General features: G+C 34.9%; 1 protein-coding gene across 4 annotated transcripts in view; it reads left to right on the top strand.

Annotated features, from left to right (window-relative positions):
* TDRD15 (tudor domain containing 15) overlaps window positions 1–24,592 on the top strand; it is an 82,824-nt gene that overhangs the window by 52,237 nt on the left and 5,995 nt on the right. For 3 of the 4 annotated variants that reach the window (XM_020898264.2, XM_020898262.2, XM_020898263.2), the window contains one exon: window positions 1,306–7,551. The exons of the other annotated variant lie outside the window; for it this stretch is intronic. In XM_020898264.2, the coding sequence (XP_020753923.2) occupies window positions 1,309–7,548 (6,240 nt within the window). In that variant the 5' untranslated portion in view covers window positions 1,306–1,308 and the 3' untranslated portion in view covers window positions 7,549–7,551. The remainder of the gene's footprint in view (window positions 1–1,305; window positions 7,552–24,592) is intronic. 4 annotated transcript variants of the gene reach the window in all.

Below are 24,592 nucleotides of genomic sequence, written 5' to 3'. Positions count from 1 at the left end.
AACAATATTTTGCTATTCCTTCAATGCAATGTTTATTCCTGATGTGAGGGTTTCCTTGGTTTATTTTAAGTGGTTCCCTCATTTTTTTTAGCTCCAGTGTTTTTTTCTCTCTGTTTCTTTCTCATTCTAATAGAAAAAAAATTGTCAACTATTAGAATCAAGCTGGAGTTAGGCTGTATCCTACTACAATAGATGTTGGTTCTTACCTGAATTTGGGGGCTGTTTTATGCTTCTTGAATATTTGACTTACAGTTTTTAGAATTCTAACAATCCAGAGAAACTTAGGTGGAGCCATAGTTAGAGTAGAGAGCTTTGCCTCTCTGCTAAAGATTTATTTTCCTCTCCCCCTCCCTCCACACTTTTTGTGGGTACGCGTGCCAGTGACAGAGGCTTCCCAGATGGTGCTAGTGGTAAAGAACCCGCCTGCCAATGCAGGAAACAGAGATGTAGGTTTGATCTCTGGGTTGTCAAGATCCCCTGAAGGAGGTGTGGTGACCCACTCCAGTATTCTTGCCTAGAGAATCCCTATGGGTAGAGGAGCCTGGCAGGCTACAGTCCATAGGGTTGTGGAGAGTCAGACATGACTAAGCGATTTGACACACACACATGCTAGCGACAAGCGTGGATGTACTTAACCTGTCTAAGGGTCTTTCCATGCCTGGCTCTCCTTTCTGTTGTCCCAACCTATTGTCTCAACTTGTTGCCCTCAGAGGAGGAACCTGGAGTTGTATAATGATGCTGATAGGGACCACATACTGCTAATTGACACAGAGTAGGGACTATAAACAGTGAGTCCCCTGTTGGGTAATCATCCACCCTTGCTTCTAGCACTCACCCCTTGGAATTATAGGTACTGGAAGAAGTCTGCATGAAGGAGTGTAGTTCTCCAGTAGGCTTTATTTGGCTTTCTTCCATTACACACTATTAGTCCAATATCTACTAGAAATTCGTTAGTCTCTTGAAAAATACTGCCTTTTTCTTTTTTTCTGTTTTCCAGTGATTATATTCATTCTCCCTATTTTTAAATGCTCTCTTGGTTATTTCAGTAGAATTTTTTGAAAGTGTGAAAGGCAGTGAATGGTCAGATGCATTTTATTTATTTCTTCATCTTGTCTAATATATATAATTTTTACCAACATGTTCAGTTTGGTAAATACAGACATGGAATTATTTTGATATTTAATATATGTTTACATACTTTTAAGGCTAGTTTGGTCTATGTTTACATACATATAAGACTAATTTCATTTAATTTTGACGACTGTCTGTCCAGAAACTAATAGGTTCTTATTATTTGCTTTTTAGAAAATGGATTCTACATCTCTGTTACCAACCCTTTTAAATGTGGATCTGACAATATCACATATAGAATGTCTTCCTAAGGACATTCTGGTGAAATTTCAAGGCAGAAATAATATTGAATGTGAGTTTGACTACCACATATTGCAGAGGGAAATACAGCATGTTCAAAAAGGAAACAATAATGTAGACATCAATGACTTTTGTTTGGTAGAAGAAAGAGTATCAGGAGAATGGCAGAGAGGAAGAGTTGTGGAAAAGAAAAATGAACTCTATACTGTGCTCCTCATAGACCGTGGAGAGGAACTGAGAGTAGACAGTACGCAGGTTGCTTCAGCCTGTGGCAACCTATTTGAGCTACCACCACGGGTAACATTTGGCATTTTGGCCAACATACTACCAGCTGGGGAAAAATGGTCTCCCAAGGCTTTGAATTATTTCAAGTCATTAGTAGGACTACAAGTGAAAGGTTGTGTGCAAGCTGTTTTGCCTCTTCAGATGATTGTTCTTGAAGTGCCAAACATTATATCCCAGGTTCTCGAATTACAATTAGGGAGACTCATTGATGGAGATTCATTTCGTCTTATTGTGGAAATGGTAAAAGGATTCCCCAAACAAATGCCAGATTCATTACACCATAAAAGACCTGAATCATCTTTAATTAATAACGATACTTTACTTGATATTCAGCATATTCTGGATAATTTGCAACCATCTTTGTCAGTGGGCAGTACTGAAAGTGTAAAAGTATCATCTGCCTTGAGCCCAAGTAAATTTTATTGCCAATTAATTAAATGGATTCCAGAGTTGGAAAACTTTACAACATGTATGACTTTGCATTATGATATTACCAGCCAAGGAAGTATTCCCACATGTGATAATTTTGGACTACTTTGTGTTGCCAGAAGAATAAATGGACAGTGGCATAGAGGAATTCTTCAGCAGCTTTTGCCTAATAATCAAGTGAGAATTTGGTTTATGGATTATGGCAGTAGTGAGACTATACCTTCAGTTCATGTAAAGAAACTTAAACAAGATTTTGTCTTAGTACCATTATTTTCATTTCCATGTTCTCTAACATGTTTACACAGTCCAGACAGAGATATAAGAAAATTTCAACTGAGTATATTTAAACAAGCCTTGTTAGGACAGGTAGTATATGCACACCTTGATCGGTTCAATAAGGATGAGCATTTGTATTATGTAACCTTAGAAACTCAAGAGTCTACAATTAGTTCTAAGTGTCTGCTGAAGACTGTAGGCACACAAGTACTTTGTCCAGTGTCTGATTCAAAAATTTATAATAGGCTGAGGGCAACTAGAGCTTCTGAGGTAAACAGCTTTGCAGTTGAGAGTTTTATTGCAAACACTGAGCAGCCGATAGACTCTCTAAGTAAAAAAGATACTTTAAAAATAGATTTTCCTGTTAAAACTGTAGAAATGAAGATAGAAGCTGCCTACATAGGTTTCGTTGTGTATGTATTAAACCCATCAAATTTCTGGGTACGTACTAATGAACATCAGAATGAATTTCAAGATACAATTAAAAATATAAACAAATATTATGATTTGTGTGAAAATGATGAATTGATTCTAAGAAATCCAGAACCTGGATTATTTTGTTGTGCTAGATATAGCAAGGATAGACATTTTTATAGAGCTGTCATCACTGAAATTAATGGTTATAAAGTTAATGTTTATTTTTTAGATTATGGAAATACTGATTCCATACCATTTTTTGATGTAAAAATTTTGCTTCCAGAGTTCTGTGAGTTGCCTGCTTTAGCCATGTGCTGTTCACTTGCACATGTATTTCCTGTTGAAGATCTATGGGTGAAGGCTGCTGTTGATTATTTTAAAAAAATTGTCCTGAACAAAGCAGTTTTGCTTCAGGTTATAGCAAAAAAAGATGACAAGTATACTGTAAATATTCAGAGTATTGAAGCCTCAGAAGATAATGATGTTGTCTCTCTTATGTTACAAGCTGGATATGCAGAATATTGGGAAGTAGAACCAGAATGTTGTCCAAAATTTGTAAATGAATATTCAGTGTTAAATTTAAAATCTAAAAGCAAGAAAGTCATATCTGCCCTTCTTGAAGGACCTCAATCTAAAAGGTACCATTCAAGTAAGCTAAAAGAAAGTAACTTGTCTCTGTTAAAGTCCCCACCTGTTAATTTCTCTGAATTTGAAAACCCTTTCACCTTGTCTGTGGGACCTGAGTCACCATGGCGTTATAAAGAATATGTGTTTAAACCAGGAACAGTCCTTGAAGTTAAGTGTTCTTATTCTTGTGGCCCAGGTGACTTCTTATGCCAGCTGCAATGTAAGTTAGAAGACTTAAAATTACTAATGGAACAACTTCAGCATTATTATAGTGTTCATTCTGATCCTTATCAGGTTGGGCAGATGGCTTGTGTTGCTAAATCCTCTAAAGATGGAAAGTGGTATAGAGCTGCTATTTTGACTCAAATATCAGAAAAAGAATTTGATATAATACTGGTTGATTATGGTTACCAGGAAAGAGTTTTAATTAGAGATCTTTGTGCTATTAAGCCACATTTTCTTTCTTTGGAAGCCCAGGCCTTCAGATGTAGTCTTAACCATTTAGTTGAACCCATTAGTTGTAGAATATTCAGTTGGTCGATAGAAGCATGCAGAGACTTTGAGAATTTTATTTCTTCATCTAGAGGGTTATTGACTTGTGTCATCTGTGCCATAGTTCTTATATATCCAAACTGTTTAAGTAATTTAGTGGATTTACAGTCTTCATTTACTAGTGCAAAAGAATTTCTTATTCGTCATGGCTCTGCACAATATTGTACAGTATCAAAGCCATTTCCATCTTCAGTTAGTCTTTACAGTTACTGTTACTCTTCCTTCAACATAAAAATTGGAAGTGAGGAAGAAATATATATCTCTCACATATATAGTCCTCAAGAGTTTTATTGTCAACTTAGTAGAAATAGTAAAGACCTAGAGATGATAGCAACAAAAATCAGGGAAATTAGTTACCCCAGTGATTGCCCCAAATATAATTTTAGTAAAATGAGATTATGTATATCTAAGTATGTGGAGGATGGTCTCTCTTATAGAGCTTTATCAATGCCGACAGATTCATTATCTGACTTCCTGGTGTATTTTGTGGACTTTGGAAATAAGCAATTAGTAGAAGAAAGTATGTTGAGGGCTGTTTCAGATGAGTTTCCAGAGTTGCTGTTTACACCTATGCAAGCTATTAAATGTTTTTTGTCAGATCTTAGCGATGTAGATATTCCAGCAGAAATCAATAACTGGTTTGCAGGTAAATTTTTTGGAAAACCATTAAGGGCAAAAATACTGTCCAGGGAGCCAGATGGCCAGTTTGGTGTGGACTTATATGATGGATATCAACATATAAATCAGAAAATTAAAATGTTACTTCATGCTTATGGAAAAAAGCATTGTGACCAAGCGCAGTGTTTGAAAAAGGATCATAAAACAAATGGGAATAAAAAAAATGCTGTTTCCTTGAAAGGCAAAATAGAAAACAACTATCACCATAATGTAAGTAAAACTAGTCTAATAACACATTCTGAAAGCAAAACAGATCAGCCAATGAATCCCAGAAGTATATATGCCGGGGTTTTGAAACCATCAGTTTGCTGTAAAGTGGAACCTGTGTCAAAAAACAAGGTGAAGAAGTCTTTGCAAAATGAACTTAAAAATAAAGGTGTAAAAATTGTCCCTGGACTTACATATATTCTTGATGAACATAATGTGGGCCAAAAATCAGTAAGGGTTGTATCACAGTCTTCTATTAGAGAATTAAATCAAGAAACCTCAAAAAACATACATAGTCATGCCAGACCACAAATTAAAGACCTTCCTCAACCCAAGATTTACTTGAATGCCAAAGTTAGAGGATATGTTTCTAATATAAGGAATCCAGCGAGTTTCCATATTCAGCTTGCTGAGCATGAAAATGTAATCATCAGACTAGCGGCTGCTCTAAATGCAAGAAGAGCCAGTATAGTGAGAGAGAGAAAATCAGTTAAACCCATGGTGGGAGATCTTGTAGTTGCAGAATACTCTGGTGACAATGCCATTTACAGAGCAGTTATTAAGAAAATTTTGTCAAGAAATTCTTATGAAGTGGAATTTATTGACTATGGTAATACTGCAGTAGTAAACGCATCTAAAATGTTTGAAATTAAGGAGGAGTTCTTAACCATTCCTCAGCTAGGAGTTCATTCTTTCCTTAGTGGAGTCAAGTGGAATGAACCTAATGAAATATGGGACAGAAAAACTGTGGATTATTTTGCTTCAAGAGTAAGTAACAAAGCAATTTCCTGTGAGTTTTTGAAAAGGCATGAACAGAAATGGGAAGTAGATGTAATTTGTGATGAAAAATGTGTCATTAATGAACTAGTGAAATGGACAGCGTGCTCGAAACTACAGAGAACAGTATTACAGATGCCTCAGGTTGTCTCTCAAAAGGTGGGCCCTGTTGATAGTGAAATGAAGAAAGGAGGATCAAATGGATATGAAGGTTCTGTGATCCTTCAGCCATCCTACCAACAACTGGTTAGTATTCCTTTTGAAGAGTTAAAACCTGGACAACTTGAAAAGGCTGAAATACTTCATGTTTCCAAAAATGGAACATTTTATGTGAAGTTATCTAAAAATAAAAAAATTTTATCAGATTTAACGGTATTAATTACTGAAGAAGTAAGAAACCCTGCTTTTTTATCAGTGGAAAATATTGAGAAAGGCTTGGAATGCTTGGCAAAATCTAAAAACACTTTTGAGTGGTATCGATCAAAAGTAGATAAGTATGTTGATGAGAAAGTGCTTGTTTTTTTAGTAGATTGTGGTAGGTATGAAATAGTGCCTTTATGTAATACTAAGGTGCTTAGTAATGAAATCAGAAATATTCCAAGACAAGCTGTGCCTTGTGAGTGGATTTGGTTTGAAAATTTTAGGAAGATGCCGTTTGAGTCTGTTGTGGATTTGTTTGCTCATTTGGAAATAAACATCCTTTTCCTGAAATATTTAGACTCTGCTTGGAAAGTAGACATTTTGATAGATGGTCTGTTACTTTTGGAATATTTAAACTTAAATACAGTTCATATTGAAGAAAACAAATTTAGATCTTCAGGAATTACTTGTAGTGTTGAATCTAAGACTCCTGTATCACCATGTACCATAAGATCATTTACTTGGACACAGCTTCAAAATGGTAGGCAATATTCTGGTATTGCCACTGCTGTTTCTGATCCATCAGACTTCTGTGTTCAGTTAGAAGATTTCTTTGACACAATGAAATCTCTCTTTATGTTGCTTTCTGATCTACCAGAAGACTTACAAACAGTGCCTCAGGATGATATAATTCCCGGTTCTAGTTGTTTGTTCAAATGTGAATCGGAAGATCAGTGGGATAGAGTAGAAATTTCCAAAGTCTCTGATCAGAATTTACTTCTTACATTGATTGACTATGGATTTTCTGTTTACATACCTTATTCAGATATAAAAATTCTTAAAGTTGTTTCTGAAGAACTTCTGAATTTGCCGAGGCTAAGTTATTCTTGCGTCTTACATGGTGTCTTACCTGCTGAAGGCACACATTGGAATGAAGAAGCCAAAAGATTTTTTCAAGATTTCCTGAGTAAACCGGGCTTAGTTTTTCAGTTTAGGGGATACAGTTTTGAAACAAAACTGAAGGTAGACATCATTCATGAGAAAAACAATTTGGCAGACATGTTAGTTGCTTCTGGTCTTGCAATTTATTCTAAAGATTCAGTTCATCTCGACGCAGTTACTACTACTGGATCTGTTGAAGTCCAATATAAGTCAGAGGGTAAGCCTATTTGCCAATTGTTAGATCGAAATAATTACAAAATAGAAAATATAAATTGTACATGCACTGAGAAGCAAGTGCTAAAAAATCAGAAAACTATAAAGAGGAAAGATGTCTATAAACACCTCTTAAGGAAAAGCCATATTAGTAGAAGATTACAGTCTGGAAACTCAGTACTGAGGAGGAAGAAGGTTGATACTGGAAAATATAATCCCCGAAGTACCATTACATTTGATACATGTGCAACAGCTTCATTTGGGGAACTACCTAATAGTTTGAAGAATAACACCAATTGCATTGAAAACATTTTTGCAAAGCTAAGTGAAGGATTACAGGAAAATAATACAGTGGACTTAAGAACAACAAGAAAAGCATTGCATGTTAATGAAGTAATGTATCAAAACATTTGAAAGGTAAGTGGACATTTTTAAAGAAATAATTCTTTTCTGTAGATTTTGTAGATTCTATTTTTGATTATTTAAAGGTTTGTTATTTACTAAAATTATTCAAGTTGAAAATACCCTGCAAGATTTTACTAAAAATTTGAATAAGTGGATAACTAGAAGAGATCACTTGAATTATAAAATGATGCTTTGCTATTTTTACCTTTTATGAATGCTTTGTGAATGTAATGAAAGTAGAGGATTTGAACCACATATGCATGAACACGTGCATGACATTTTGCAAACTTCAGGGGTTTCACAAAACTCCTGAAGGTCCATAGATCTCAGATTGATCTTGCTACTATTAGAGAGCTTCCTGGGTGCACTTTGAAGAATCAATTTTCTATTATACTTTGATTCTTATCAGATTAAATATAATCTTGAGGTTTTTTTGAGTGTGATTTTTAGCATATTGACAATGTAATTAAACTTGTAGAATTAACTGACTCTAGCATATTCATCTGAAAACTTTTAGACTTCAAGCTGTTTATAAACATTAAATTTTTAATAGCCTATGTGCTGGAGTTAAAATTTTAATATTCTCTGTGTGGAGTATTGTCTTTTTTTGCTTATGTGTGTTATATTTCATTTTATGTATGAACTAGTGAGGATTTATAGGTTATAAAGAATGTTCTATGCATAATGAATGCTCCAACTTGTACATTATTCCATATTCTGACTAGTATAACAGGTTACATTGTTTCAATTAATGGAGGTATCTTGTTTTTAATTAATATATTTTAGGAAGAATATTTCATTTGAATTAACATTAGATGTTTTATAGTGAATTGATAAATGCTTTAATATGGGCCCTTTTCCCCTAATTTTTGAATCATTCTTTTATTGTAGTGGCAGTAATGGTAGAATGCTTATTATGTTCCCAGGTACTAGGTGGAGTTTTATATGTATTAGCTTATTTAAAGCTTTCCACAACTCTATTAAAATGTAAACTAGTAACTAGTATCCTACTTCTTTGCCTGAATTCAGAACCACTTTATAGAGACAAGCAGAAAGACAATTGAGCAACATACTACATTTATTAAAAACAAAACAATATTTGATGAATGTGGCTTACACACATGGGTGTACGGGTTTACCAATACTCGAACCTGTAATCTAGGCTTAACCCATATAGTCACAGAGGAGAGTTTCTCCATGGGGGCTTACCCATGTAAAATTTACAGCTTGAGGTAGCCATATCTATAAAGGGAGAGAGGGAGGAGGAAGAGACTAATAAAACATAGATCTTTCTCACTGTAAATGAAACAGGTTGCCTCGACTTCTCGTGTATGAGTAAGGGTGGAATGAGACCAGAGGGTTGTTAATCTAGGAGTGTCTTTCTCCCCCAGAGTTATTATAAATATTTTACACTCAGACTCAGGGAAACAAGTAAATTGCCCATGGACATAGAGCTGGTAATTGAGGAACTGAACTTTTAAATTAAGATTTCTCCAAAAGTAGAGTCTACTTTTGTCCATTATTTATACTTTAAAAAACAGTTTATTTTAGAAAGAGTTTTTCTATAAAACTCCTGACCATCATTCATTTTGGCACTTACATATCTTTTATTGTTCCTTTACCTGTGCACATTTTTGCCTTTTTTGTTTTGCTCATCAGATTCTTTAAGATCCCACTTTTGGTCACTATGTCTATCCCACCTCCTGTATCCTTAGCACACAGTGAGTAAAAAACTTAAAGTGTTGAAAGCAACAGTTATAAAAGGAGTTAGAGAATCAAACATTAAATTATACTTCTAAAAAATTTGAAGCCCTTTTTAAGGAAAGGTCATAACTTCAGTGAGACAAAAATATATGGTTTTATGGACAAAGAATAGGGTGATAAATTTGCTATCATCATAGTTTTAAAACAAAAATGAGAAAACAACACAAACTGATTTCATTGCCTTGAATGCCATCTGGGTTCCTTCTACCTATATTACCTGTGCAAGGGCAATAGTAACCACTGCTGTTTGCTGCTATTATTGGCTGTAGCTTGTCTGAGTCTAGAGCAAAATAGTTTTAGTAGTTCTTATTTTAAGATAATCAATACTTGAGAAACTTTCTTGACTATTAAAAATGTTAGCAGAGGGACTCTTAACATTCATGCTTTTCAAGTAGGCTTTGCATTGGCGTTAAGAAAGGATTTTTTTTTTTTAAATTCTGATGCCTGTGTGTCAGTTTTACAGATTGTAGATTGTTTTAATTGGTCAAACTGTGGCCTTGCCATTAGGATTTTAAAGCTCCCCAAATGATTCTGATGTATAGCCAAGGAACAGAATCACTATTCTAGAAATTACTATGGATAGCTTCTTGAATTATATTGTGGGAGAAAATAGTAATTTTGTATTTTTATGTGGGGAAAATGTTTAGACTTGTTTTTGTATTTGGAGTCCAGACTATACATAATAAGTCACAGTAATCCTCTGCTAAACTTAATTTAAAGTAATGGACATTGTATTAGAAATGGCCTATAAGTATATAAAGCATTTATTTCATCTCGCTCAGGTATTGTTTTAGTTAATAGAAGTTTGTTGTTGTTCAGTTGCTAAGTCGTGTTCAACTCTTCGCGATCCCATGAACTGCAGAGCACCAGGCTTCCCTGTTCTTCACCATCTCCTGGATTTGCTCAAACTCATGTTCATTGAGTTGGTGATACCATCCAACCATCTCATCCTTTTTCAGCCCCTTCTCCTCCTTCCCTTAATCTTTCTCAGCATCAAGGTCTTTTCCACTGAGTCAGCTCTTTGCATCAGGTGGCCAAAATATTGGAGCATCAGCTTCAGCATTAGTTCTTCTGGTGAATATTCAGGGTTGCTTTTCTTTAGGATTGAGTGGTGTGATCTTGCAGTCCAGGGGACGCTCAAGAGTCTTCTCCAGCACCACAGTTCGAAAGCAGCAATTCTTCAACACTCAGCCGTCTTTGTAGTCCAACTCTCACATCCATACATGAGCACTAGAAAAACCATAGCTTTGACAATACAGACCTTTGTTGGCAAAGTGATGTCTCTGCTTTTTAATACACTATCTAGGTTTGCCATAGGTTTTCTTTCAAGGAGCAAATCTCTTAATTTCATGGCTACAGTCACCATCTGCAGTGATTTTGGAGCCCAAGAAAATGAAATCTTACTTTTCCCACTTTTTCACCATATATTTGCTGTGAAGTCATGGGACCAGATGCCATGCTCTTAGTTTTTTGAATGTTGAGTTTTAAGCCAGCTTTTTCACTCTCCTCTTCATCAAGAGGCTCTTTAGTTCCTGTTTACTTTCCGCCATTAGCTTATAGAAGTTGCTGCCTTTTAGACAATTGTCTTAACTTAGTCATAGATTTAGCCTACTATAACATATGAATATTTAAATATGCAAGGCAGTTGTTTTTATTTAAAGATTGTTTTCTCCAAAATAAAAATTACTAGTCCTTCTCCAGGATGTTTTTACAGAGTTCTTTTGTTTTTGTTTTATTGCTGTGGTTGGTTGGTTGGTTGGTTACTTGTTTATTTTTCTCTGGGAGTCCTGTAACAGTTATTTCAAAAAGAATCTTCATGAAAACTGTGCATGCATGCGTGCTAAATTGCTTCAGTCATGTCCAACTCTTTGTGTCCATGGGATTCTCCAGGCAGGAATACTGGAATGGGTTGCCTTGCCCTCCTCCAGGGGAATCTCCTGATCCTGGGATCGAATCCACATCTCCTGTGGCTCCTGCATTGTAGGCAGATTCTTTACTGCTGAGCCAGATTCTTTTCTCATTTAGGTTATTACAGAATATTGAGTAGAGTTCCCTATGCTATATAGTAGATTCTGAAGTAAAAAGTGCTCAATCTTGTCTGACTCTGTGATACCACCCCTCCTCACCCCAACTGCCACCACCATGGACTGTAACCCACCAGACTCCTCTGCCTGTTGAATTTTCTAGAAAAGAATACTGTAGTGGTTGCCATTTCCTTCTCCAGGGGATATTTCAGACCCAGGGATCGAACCTGCATCTCTGGTGTCTCTTGCTTTGGCAGGAAGATTCTTTACCACTGGCGTCACCTGTGGTCCTGCATGTAAGCTTTACCTTATGATACTTGTCTTTCTCTGACTTACTTCACTTACTTATGGTAAATTTCAGTTAATTCCTGTTGCTGTAAATGGCATTATTTCATTCTTTTTAATGACTGAGAAATAGCCCATTGTATATATTACTACATCTTTATCCATTCATCTGTAACTGTATCAATTTGCATTCTTACCAACAGTGTAGGAAGTTTCTCTTTTCTCTGTATCCTTTCTAGCATTTACTGTTTGTAGGACTTTTTTTTTTTTTTTTTTTGATGATGGCCATTATAAGTGTGAGGTGATATCTCATGGGATTTTGGTTTGCATTTCTCTAATAATTAGTGATGTTAAGGATCTTTTCATGTGTGTGGTTTCCTTTGTGGTGCAAAAGCTTTTGAGTTTAAATAGGTCCCATTAGTTTTTCTGCTTTTATTTCCATTTCTCTAGCAGATGGCTTGAAGAAGCTATTGCTGTGATTTCTGTCAGGGAGTGTTCTGCCTATGTTTTACTCTAAGAAAAACAGTGATATTTGTTACAATGATATTTCCGGTTTTGTACCAGTACCTGTTGTTTTGATGACTGTAGCTTTGTAGTGTAGTCTTAAGTCAGGGCACCTGGTTCCTTCAGCTCAGTTTCTCTTAAAATTGCTATGGTTATTGGATATCTTTTGTGTGTCCATACAGATTTTAAGGTTTTCTTGTTTTAATTCTGTGAAAAATGCCTTTCATTATTTGATAGGGATTGCATTGAATCTGTAGTTTGCTTTGGTAGTATAGTCATTTTGAAAATACTGATTCTTCCAGTCCAAGAACATAGTGTATATTTCCATCTGTTTATGTACTCTTCGATTTCTTTCATCAGCATCTTGTAGTTTTCAGAGTACATGTCTTTTGTTTTCTTAGGTAGGTTTATTCCTAGGTAGTTTATTCTTTTTGATGTGATGGTAAATGAGGTTGTTTCTTTAATTTTTTTCTAATATTTTGTTGTCAGTGTATAGAAATACAACAGATTTCTGTATATTAATTTTGTATCCTGCAACTTTACTGAATTCATTGATGAACTCTAATAGCTTTCTGGTACCATCTTTAGGATTATCTATATATTGTATCATGTCATCTGCAAGCAGTGACAGTTTTGCTTCTTCTTTTACTTATCTTTTTCTTCTCTGATTGCCATGGCTAGGATTTCTAAAACTGTGTTGAATAAAATTGTCAAGAGTGAACATTCATTTCTTGCTTCTGATCTTATAGGAAATGCTTTCAGCTGTTTGCCAATGAGTATGTCTTGTACAGTTTATTTATTTACCTGGAAGACATCTTTGAAAGAAATATGGAATGGCAACCCAGCTTTAGAGAAGAATATCATCTGACATTTTACATTTGAGATTGTATCTGGACATCCAAAGGGGAGTGGCTGACAGGCATGCAAAATGTCAGATGGAATTTTGAAAATATAACACTAATAAGTGATATATATTCATAAATCACTTGCATTAAATCTAGCATGGTAGTGAAAAATATGGGCATTGAGGCCAAATTCCCTGAGTTTGATATCCTTTTCCATCCTTTTCTAATTGAAAATGTAGGTAAGCTTTTAACTGCTCTGTTCCTCAGCTTCTTCATCTGTAAAATGGAGATCATGATAATTACTCCATTGCCTGGTGGAGGATTAAATAGAACACAAAGTGTTTTCACTAGTACCTCAGTTCAGATCAGTTGTTCAATCATGTCTGACTCTTTGTGACCCCATGGACCACAGCATGCAATCCTCCGTGGCTGTCACCAAATCCCGGAGTTGATCCAAACTCACATCCATTGAGTCGGTGATGCCATCCAACCATCTCATTCTCTGTCGTCCCCTTCTCCTCCTGCCCTCAGTCTTTCCCAGCATCAGGATCTTTTCAAATGAGTCAGCTATTCGCATCAGGTGGCCAGAGTATTGGAGTTTCACCTTCAAAATCAGTCCTTCCAATGAACACTCAGGACTGATCTTCTTTTGGATGGACTGGTGGGATCTCCTTGCAGTTCAAGGGACTCTCAAAAGTCTTCTCCAACATCACAGTTCAAAAGCATCAATTCTTTGGTACTCAGTTTTCTTTATAGTCCAACTCTCACATCCATATATGATTACTGGAGAAACAATAACCTGGACTAGATGGACCTTTGTTGGTAAAGTAATGTGTCTGCTTTTTAATATGCTGTCTAGGCTGGTCATAACTTTCCTTCCAAGGAGTAAGCATCTTTTAGTTTCATGGCTGCAGTCACCATCTGCAGTGATTTTGGAGCCTCCTAAAATAAAGTCAGCCACTGTTTCCACTGTTTATCCATCTATTTGCCATGGAGTGATGGGACCGGATGCCATGATCTTAGTTTTCTGAATGTTGAGCTTTAAGGCAACTTTTCCACTCTCACACTTTCATCAAGAGGTTCTTTAGTTCTTCACTTTCTGCCATAAGGATGGTGTCAACTGTGTATCTGAGGTTATTGATATTTCTCCTGGCAATCTTGATTCCAGTTTGTGCTTCATCCAGCCCAGCATTTCTCATAATGTACTCTGCATATAAATTAAATAAACGGGGTGACAATACACAGCCTTGACGTACTCCTTTTCCTATTTGGAACCAGTCTGTTGTTGCATGTCCAGTTCTAATGGTTGCTTCCTGACCTGCATACAGGTTTCTCAAGAGGCAGGTCAGGTATTCCCATGTCTTTCAGAATTTTCCACAGTTTGTTGTGATCCACACAGTCAAAGGCTTTGGCATAGTCAATAAAGCAGAGATAGATGTTTTTCTGGAACTCTCTTGCTTTTTTGATGATCCAGTGGATGTTGGCAATTTGAACTCTGGTTCCTCTGCCTTTTCTAAACCCAGCTTGAACATCTGGAAGTTCACGGTTCATGTACTGTTGAAGCCTTGCTTGGAGAATTTTGAGCATTACTTTACTAGTGTGTGAGATGAGTGCAATTGTGCGGTCGTTTGAGCATTCTTTGGCATTGCCTTTCTTTGGGATTGAAATGAAAACTGACCTTTTCCAGTCCTGTGGCCACTGCTGAGTTTTCCAAATTTGCTGGCATATTGAGTGCAGCACTTTCACAGCATCATCTATTAGGATTTGAAGTAACTCAGCTGGAATTCCATCACCTCCACTAGCTTTGTTTGTAGTGATGCTTCCTAAGGCCCACTTGACTTCACATTCCAGGATGTCTGGCTCTAGGTGAGTGATCACACCATCATGATTTTCTGGGTCATGAAGATGTTTTTTTGTACAGTTCTTCTGTGTATTCTTGTCACCTCTTCTTACTATCTACTGCTTCTGTTAGATCCATACCATTTCTGTCCTTTATTGAGCCCATCTTCCATGAAATGTTCACTTGGTATCTCTGATTTTCTTGAAGAGATCTCTAGTCTTTCCCATTCTATTGTTTTCCTCTATTTCTTTGCAGTTATTGCTGAGGAGGGTTTCTTATCTCCTTGCTATTCTTTGGAACTCTGCATTCAAATGGGTATATCTTTCTTTTTCTCCTTTGCTTTTTGCTTCCCTTCTTTTCACAGCTATTTGTAAGGCCTCCTTAGACAGCCATTTTGGTTTTTTGTATTTCTTTTTCTTGGGGATGGTCTTGATCCCTTTCTCCTGTACAATGCCACAAACCTCCATCCATAGTTCATCAGGACTCTATCAGATCTAGTCCCTTAAGTCTATTTCTCACTTCCACTGCATAATCATAAGGAATTTGATTTAGGTCATATCTGAATGGTCTAGTGGTTTTCCCTACTTTCTTCAGCTTAGGTCTGAATTTGGCAATAAGGAGTTCATGATCTGAGCCACAGCCTGCCTCCGATCTTATTTTTGCTGACTGTGTAGAGCTTCTCCATCGTTGGCTAGAAAGAATATAATCAGTCTGATTTTGGTGTTGGCCATCTGGTGATGTCCATGTGTAGAGTCTTTTCTTGTGTTATTGGAAGAGAGTGTTTTTCTATGACCAGTGCATTCTCTTGGCAAAACTCTATTGGCCTTTGCCCTGCTTCATTTTGTACTCCAAGGCCAAATTTGCCTGTTACTCCAGGTGTTTCTTGACTTCCTACTTTTGCATTCCAGTCCCCTATAATGAAAAGGACATCTTTTTTGGGTGTTAGTTCTAAAAGGTCTTGTAGGTCTTCATAGAACTGTTCAGCTTCAGCTTCTTCAGCATCACTATTACCTGGTTCATAGTAAATGCTTATTGTTAGCCAGTGATCATTATAATAAAGCTACTATACTTACTTTGAAAATATATCGGGAAATGGTAACTTTGAAAAAATTCTGATGCTACTCTGTAAGAAATGTTTAGGACAATGTATGCATGTGCACACATCATACTTAACAGTGTGAGATTAATGGTAGTGTTTAATAGGTTGATGGTTAAATTTCTTTTTGAAGGTAGGATTTAGGATTAAGAGATAATTATTGTTTTAAATAAGCATTGGAATAGGCTGTACATATTTCACAGTGATTATAATTGTTTAAGAAAGCTATTTTAAGTTTATATATGTGTGGTTATTTGTTTACCTTTTGGTGTATGCATAATTTTTTTTTTTGCTGTATTTCATATCTTTCCTTTTTATATTGGGACTTTTAGGAATTATGTAGAAATTCTATTTATGTCAAATCTTGAGTAACTATTAACAGAACCCATAATGCTTTGAAAATTGTATTCATCATGTTCATGTTTTGTTTGCTTTTTCAGTAGAGGGAGAAGAAAGTTCAGATGGTTTATGCATCAGTTTGGCAACAGATGATACATAAGATACACAGTAATTGCTATACTTAGATGTTCCAGATATATTTTAAAAGTTGTAAGTGTAGAACAATTTCTAATATATTAAAACTGTTAAAATAATCTAGATTGTTCAGATTATTTTCTCAGGAGACAGTAACTAGAATGTTAGAGAAATTTTTTGACAGCAAGAATTGTTATTTTATGTAAAAAGTGTTACTTAGGAAATGTGGTTCACCTCTAAAGTATCTTGAAAAAATCTTTTTTGAGAAATAATTTTTACACATGCTTTTACAGTCTTTAGATAATATCACTTCAATATTTTTCAGCTGTCTTTGCCTGACTGCTGTCTGTGTTTCAGCTGCTACTTTGTAGGGTCCTAATTGCAGTCCTGGGTTATATGCAGAGTTAATGCTGTGTAACTGTATTCGGTGGGAAGTAGAGGTGCTTATAGGACTGACATTTATAAGAAAGTCAGAGTTAATCCTATCCTCCCATCTTTTTAGCTATTATTATGGTGTTTTGCTTCCTTTCATTTTATCATTATATCTATTTTTAGTTTGGGTTTGGTTTATTGATTGTGGATATTTGTGATGTGTGGGTATTTGTGACATTAAAGAACATCCTTCTCTAGTGGTAGGAGTATAGATATTGTCAGAGTATTCACGTGTGAATTGGAATTTATTTTGCAAGTAAATATTGTTGCTCAGTTGGTAAAGAATCTGCCTGCAGTGCAGGAGACCTGGGTTCAATCCCTTGGTTGGGAAGATCCCCTGGAGAAGGAAATGGCAACCCACTCCATTTCTCTTGTCTGGAGAATTCCATGGACAGAGGAGCCTAGCGGGCTACAGTCCATGGGATTGCAGAGTCAGACACAGCTGTATGACTATGTTCAGTTCAAATATTTATTAGGCAAATTCAGTGTTTTGGTGCAAAGATAGAACCTTAAAATTATAAAAGTGTGCTTAAGAGTCAGTGTAAATCAAATAGTTTTGAAAAACTAGAGATCTAGGGATACAAAGAATTTTGTGAAAAATTTAAATTTTCAAAACTGGCTAAGGACAATAAACTTTGTCATTTGTACATATATATTGAGTGTTGAATATGTGTTGATATTATTTTTTGAGACTAGGAAATAATTTCCAGAAATACTATTTATGAATATATTGGCATTTAAATTTGGTATCCTGAAAGTTAGTTTATTCAAGGCAGGCAGACATTATGTATATATTTTTACATTATGAGTTAATATCTAGTGATTATTTTAGAGTCTTAACATTTACTCATTCATACCTAATTTTTTTAAAATAATTTTGTATTACTTGCCCTCAAACCTCACCAGATCTTAAAGATTATTTACTACAGTTTAGAAGAGTGCTTCTATTGGAAAAGTAATTCACTCTACATAACTTCTATGACTGTTGTATCTCTGGGTTGCTTTTGTTCTTGTGTGTATTTTTTTTTTAATGATTTGATTAGTTTTAAAGAATTTGAATGCTAAAGTAAGATAAAGTAGTAATAATGAATTTTGGGGTACTAATTTAATCACGAAGGGCTGCATACTCCTTTAGATTTTTAGAATTCTTTTAACTTCATTTATGTCTTACTGTATAGTATTTTATGTTTGGAAATGATCAGAAATGAACAGACTTATTCACAGAATTTAAATTAATAAATCCTGTAGAAAATATTTTTTCAAGTCTGCATTTCAGTTAATTCCTAATTGATTGCTTTTCTATTTGGACAGAAGTCCCTGATAGCTTAGGTGGTAAAGAGTCCGCCTGCAATGCAAGAGACCCCAGTTTGATTCCTGGGTTGGGAAGATCCACTGGAGAAGGGATAGGCTACCCACTCCAGTATTCTTGGGCTTCCCTTGTGGCTCAGCTGGTAAAGAATCCACCTGCAATGCGGGAGACCTGGGTTCGATCCCTGGGTTGGGAAGATCCCCTGGAGAAGGAAACAGCTACCCACTCCAATATTCTGGCCTGGAGAATGTATATATACATAGTCCATATATACATAGTCCGTGGGATCGTAAAGAGTTGGACATGACTGAGCAACTTTCATTTTTACTTCCCAATACAGAAAGTAACTGAAGATATGATTAAAATCAAGTTTCCTTTTTTTTTTAAGATAAATAGTGCTAAGTTGTCTATGTGTTATTAACTTCATAACTTTTTCTGATTTTAATAAAAATATTGAGCTCTAATATTTTAAATAATAAAACTTTCTCACATTATTAATGAATATTATTTGCGTACACCCAAAAAAATTATTTTTGTTTTGTGTATTGAATGTTTTGAGTTTAATTTTTTCACTGTAAAATAGTTGTGGTACTTCCTAAACAGTATATGTGTGTGTATATGTTTTAACAAAATCATGCCATATGCATACTGTGATGAAAAATTTAATTCATTTAATTTTATTTACAAAAATAGCTCTTACTCAAACACATTATAGTTTCATGTGTTTAAAAATAGTTTTGTCTTCTCAGAAAACAGACTTTTAAAAATATTCTTCATCCTTTTCACTTTTAAGGGGAATGCTGGCTTTTTAAAATTGAAGCTCTCTTTTAAAACATTTTTTGGTTTCTACTCTGAATATAATTCTCATCCATTTTCAGAAGTCTCCAGCATTGTATTTTTATCTCTATTTGACTTTTAGAATAATTTTTCTTTATATGGATATCATAATATAACCTAGATTTGTTTAAGATTCTAATAGTCATTCCCCTTTGGCTGTGATGCATTAACATATTCGTGTGAACCCTAAGTAATAGTTTTAATATATTTCCTTAGTTTTGTCATAATTTTTTAGCAATCATAAAGTGATCAGTTGCTGACTAAAGCTACTTTTGTCATAATGCTTTTGTGTAGCACAGTGTATTTATTTATGTCTTTATGTCCTTGAACATAATGATCTTTGAATATCTTCTCATTACTAAATCATCATCCTTTTTAAACTCATTATATTCTTCTTATGGTGCCTTCATTCATCAAAAGTTTTGAAAGTCACTCTATTAGATATAGGAGATAGAAAAATAAGTCAAATTCTACTTCTTAAAGATATGTCTATTACAGTGGTGGAAACGAATTTATAAACATTTATTATAAAGATTGATATGTAGAATTCAATAAAGGTATATAAGATGTGTTTTACATCCACAGAGGATGGTGTATCTAGCTGCCTAGGGTTGAGGAACAAGTTAAAAGACTTAGAGAAGTATAATGTGTGAGCCTGATTCTTAAAAGGTGTGGTATAATTTGCTAGGGAACTTGGGCAGGAGTACAGGGAAGGAAATTTTAGAAAGCATAGTACAGCCAAGTAACGCTGACTCACTACAAACACACTACTTTTGGTTTGATTCCCAAGGCCTGAGGGGAGGTAGCTGATGGGTATGGGGTTTCTCTTTGGGATGATGAAAAATGTTCTGAAGTTCATTGATGATAGCAGTTGCACTACTCTGAATATACTGAAATTCATTGAATTTTACACTTTAAAGAAGGTAAATTTTATGACAAGTGAAATCTTAGGTAAACTGCTTAAATTACGTGTATAATACATATGTATAGCTTATGAATTAAGTAAGCTATCCTTTGAAACTGTTGAAGAAAGAAATGTAATGAATAGTTCTGATTATCTGTTGCAAGGATTTCAAAATTAAATGAAATATCAAACCTCAAGGTGTTTTTTTTTTTTTTTAAGACCCAGGAGAGGGAACACAGCATCCTGAACCAAGAGCATTCTTTGCGTGTCATCATTAGTTATTGGCATATAATGCATTTTTAAACTTTTGTTATTTTAAAATGTAGCATAAAGAAAACTGCACCAAACAGAATTATGCAGTTCGAAGGATTACTTCTGATTGAACTCTGATGTAACTACTACATATTTAAGAATAGAACATTGCCAAAACTTCAGAAGTTCTTTCCCTCTCCTTTTTGATATTTATGCCTTTTCCAACTGAACTGCTATCTTGACTATTGTGTATTTCCCTTCTTACTTTTTATGTTTTAAAAAGTTTTACCACCTAATATTGCCAACAATAAGGAAGTAATGTTGCTTTTTTTCTTTTAATGGTTATGTATGGAAATCATGGTCTGTTTTTGTATCTGTAGTTTGCTTTTGCAGTTTTTTAGATGTTAAGATTCATCCATTTCGTGTATAGCTATGGTTCATTCATTTTCTTTTTCAAATTTGTTTTCAGAGCAATTTTTATTGTAGTTAATTTACAATATTAAGTTTCAGTTTTGCGATATAGTGATTCAGTATTTTTATAGATTATATTTAAAGTTATTACAGAATAATGGCTATATTTGCATACTTTTATACATTGTAATTTGTACCTCTTAATCCCCAACCCCTATCTCCCCCCCCCCATCATTGTAACCACTAGTTCTCTGTATCTGTGAGTCTGTTTCTGTTTTGTCATCACATTCATTTGTGTTAATTTTTAGATTCAACATAGAAGAAATAAAGTATTTGTCTTTCTCTGACTTAGTTCACTAAGCATAATACTCTCTAGGTTCATCCACGTTTTTGCAAATGACAGAATTTTAATTCCTTTTAATGAATGAGTAATATTCCATATTTTGGTTTTTTTGTGTGTGTATGTGTGTACATACCACTGTTTCTTTATTTGTTATTCTGTTGGTGGACACTTGGGTTGCTTTCTAATCTTGAATATTGTGAATAATGGTGCTGTGGACATTGGAGTACATATATCTTTTTGAACTATATTTATTTTTTCAGATATATACCTAGCAGTGGAATTCCTGGATCATGTGGTAGTTCTATTTTTAGTTTTTTGAGGACCCTCCATAGAAATTCTGCCAGTTTACCTTCCCAGCAGTAGTGCACAAGGGTTCTTTTTTCTCTACATCCTCACCGATGTTTGTTGTTTGTATTTGTGATGATAGCCATTTTGACAGTTGTAGTGTGATCTCACTGTCATTTTGATTTGCATTTCTCTGATTAGCAGTGTTGAGCATTTTTTCATGTACTTGTTGGCCATCTGTATATTTTTGGAAAAAGTGGCTGTTCAGGTCGTCTGCACGTTTTTAATCATGTTTGCTTTCCTCATGTTGAGTAGAATGGGCTGTTTATTTTGGATATTAACCCTTTATCAGTCATATCATTTGCAAATATTTCTCCTATTCCATAGCTTGTCTTTTTGCTAATAACTTTATGTGAAGAAGCTTTTACGTTTAGTCAGGTCCCATTTGTTTATTTTTGCTTTTGTTTTCTTTGTCTTGCTGTGCTGTGCTTTGTCGCTCAGTCATGTCCAACTCTTTGCCACCCCATGGACTGTAAGCTGCCAGGCTCCTCTGTCCATTCTTCAGGCAAGAATACTGGAGTGGGTTGCCATGCCCTCTTCCAGGGGATCTTCCCAACCCAGGGATTGAACCCAGGTCTACTTCATTGCAGGTGGATTCTTTACTGTCTGAGCCCCGGGGAAACCCAAGAATACTGGAGTGGGTAACCTATCCCTTCTCCAGGGGATCTTCCTGACCCAGGAATTAAACTGGGGTCTCCTGCATTGCTGGTGGATTCTTTACCAGCTGAGCTACTGGGGAAGCCCTTCTTTGTTTTGGGAGACAGATTTTTAAAAATAGTGTGACAATTTATGCCACAGTGTCTTATTATATTTGGGTCTTTAGTCAGTTTGGGTTTATTTTTGAATATGGTGTGATAAAATGTTCAAATTTCCTTCTTTACATGTAGCTGCCCAGTTTTCCGGCTTGTTCAAGAGAAGCTGTCTTCATTGTATGTTCTTGCCTTCTTTGTCATAGATGGATTGACCATTAGTGCTTTCGTTTATTTCTGAACTCCTTTCTGTTCCATTGATCTGTGTTGTCTTTTTGTGCCAGTACCATACAAAAGAAAGTGAAAGTTGCTCAGTTCTTTCTGACTCTCTAAGACCACCTGACTATACAGTCCATGGAATTCTCCAGACCAGAATACTGGAGTGGGTAGCCATTCCTTTCTCCAGGGTATCTTCCCAACCCAGGGATCAAACCCTGGTCTCCCACATTGGAGGTGTATTCTTTGCCAGTTGAGCTATCAGGAAAACTCAAGAATACTGGAGTGGGTAGCCTAACCCTTCTCCAGTGGATCTTCCTGACCCAGGAATTGAACTGAGGTCTCCTTCTTTACCAGCTGAGCTACCAGGGAAGTCCATGTACCATGGTTTTTGTACCATGCTGTTTTTGATTAATTTTGTTAATAGGGAGTTTTGGTCTGTAGGTTTTTTTTTTTTTTCCCCCTTCCTTGTGATGTCTAGTTTGGATATGCCATCAGGGTAAAAAAATGACTTGGGAAATATTTCCTCCTCTATTGTATGAAGAATTTTATGTAGGATTGGTATTATTTCTTCCTTTAAAATTTGACAGAATTTACCAATAAAGGTCTTTGAACCTGGCTTTTCTTTATAAGAAGTGCTAATTCCTACTTCAGTTTCTTTGCTTGTTATAGGTGTGTTCAGATATATATATATATATATATATGTATTTTTTTTTACTTTCTCAGTCAGTTTTGGTTATTTGTGTCATTCTAGGAATTTGTTCATTTCATCCACATTATCTAGTTTGTTTACATAAATTTGCTCTAGGAAATACTGTAGGGGCTCCTTTCCAGGGCCTGTGGAGAGTGGATAGAACTTCTGTGCTAAGAGCTGAAATTGACTGCTGTTAACTGCAGTTCACCCCCTATTCAAAATTTTTGCTTGGCAATTGTAAGCAACTTAGATTATTTTAAATCTTTCTGTAATAGAAGTATTTAATACTGTAACTTGTTTTAAGTATTCTTCAGCTGCATCTTATAAATTTTGAAGTGTTTTTTGTTTTGTTTTGTTTTCATTTTTGAAGTTATTTTAAAAATATATTTTAATTTATATTAATTTGGCTCTTAATAACAATGAATTTTTTCAGTTTTTGTCTTTCTGTGACTTTTTATTTTGCTACTTTAAAAACTAATTAGAGGCGTGTTTTCATATCATACACCCTTTTCAAGTGTAGAATTCAGTGTTTTTTTGGTAATTAAAAAATTGTGAACTGTCATCAGAAATAATTTTTATAACATTTTTCTCATCCACTATCATTTCTGCTACACATTAATCCCCGCATTTCATTGTGTGACTACACTTAAGTTTTAGCTGTTCCTAAGTTTCAGCTATTATGATTAGTGCTGCTAAAAAGATATGTTTATCAACATTTATGTGAATATATGTGTTCTTTCTCTTGGCTATATATCTGAGTAGAATTACTGGATCATATATCTGAGTAGAATTACTGGATCATATGGTAAATTTATGTTTAACATTTAAAGAAGCACTGAACTGTTTTCCTCAGTGGTTGCACCATTCTTAAATTTCTATTAGTTATATGTATGCACCTGATTCTCTGTATGTTTGTCAATATTTGTTACTGCCATTTTTATTCTTGCCACATTATGTGAAATGCTGTTTTCTGGTTTTAATTTGCATTTCACTAATGACTAATGATATTGGGTGTTTTTTTCATATGGTTATTAGTCATTTTTATATCTTTTTTGTATAAATATGTCCAAACTTTTTCACCATAAAAATAGTTTTGTCTTTTTACTGTTAAATAATTAAAGTTCTTAATATATTCTGGATACAAGCCCCTTATCCTATATATGGTTTACAAATATTTTTCCCTGTTCTGTAGGTTATCTTCTTACTTCTTGATTGATGCTCTTTTGAAGCATAAGAGTTTTTAATTTTGGAGTTCAGTGTACCTGTTTTTTCTGTTGTCACTTTTGCTTTCAGTGTCATATATAACAAATCATTGTCTAATCCAGGATCATGAAGATTTACACATTTTTCCTAAGAGTTAGAATTTTAGCTCTTATGTTTAGATCTTTGATCTATTTTAAGTTAACTTTATTATGGTGTAAAGTAGGGTCTGCATTTTTTTTTGCAGATGGATTTCCAGTTTTTATAGCACTATTTATTGAGAAAAGACTATTCTTTGAGTTGTTGAGGAAATTTTGTCAGAATCAGTTGACCAAAAATGTAAGGATTTATTTGGGTACTTTTAATTCTATTCCACTGATCTATATGACTAGTTTCATGCTGGTACCTCAGTGCTTTGATTATTACAGGTTTGGAGTATTTTTAATGTTAGAAAGGTAAGTCTCCATAGTTTTTTTGTTTTTCCAATTTTTTGGCTCCATTTGGTATATTGCATTTTTATTTGAATTTG

The sequence above is a fragment of the Odocoileus virginianus genome, chromosome 2, assembly GCF_023699985.2.
Source record: "Odocoileus virginianus isolate 20LAN1187 ecotype Illinois chromosome 2, Ovbor_1.2, whole genome shotgun sequence".
Classification (NCBI taxonomy): Eukaryota; Metazoa; Chordata; class Mammalia; order Artiodactyla; family Cervidae; genus Odocoileus; species Odocoileus virginianus.
This window is presented reverse-complemented; position numbering and strand designations above follow the sequence as displayed.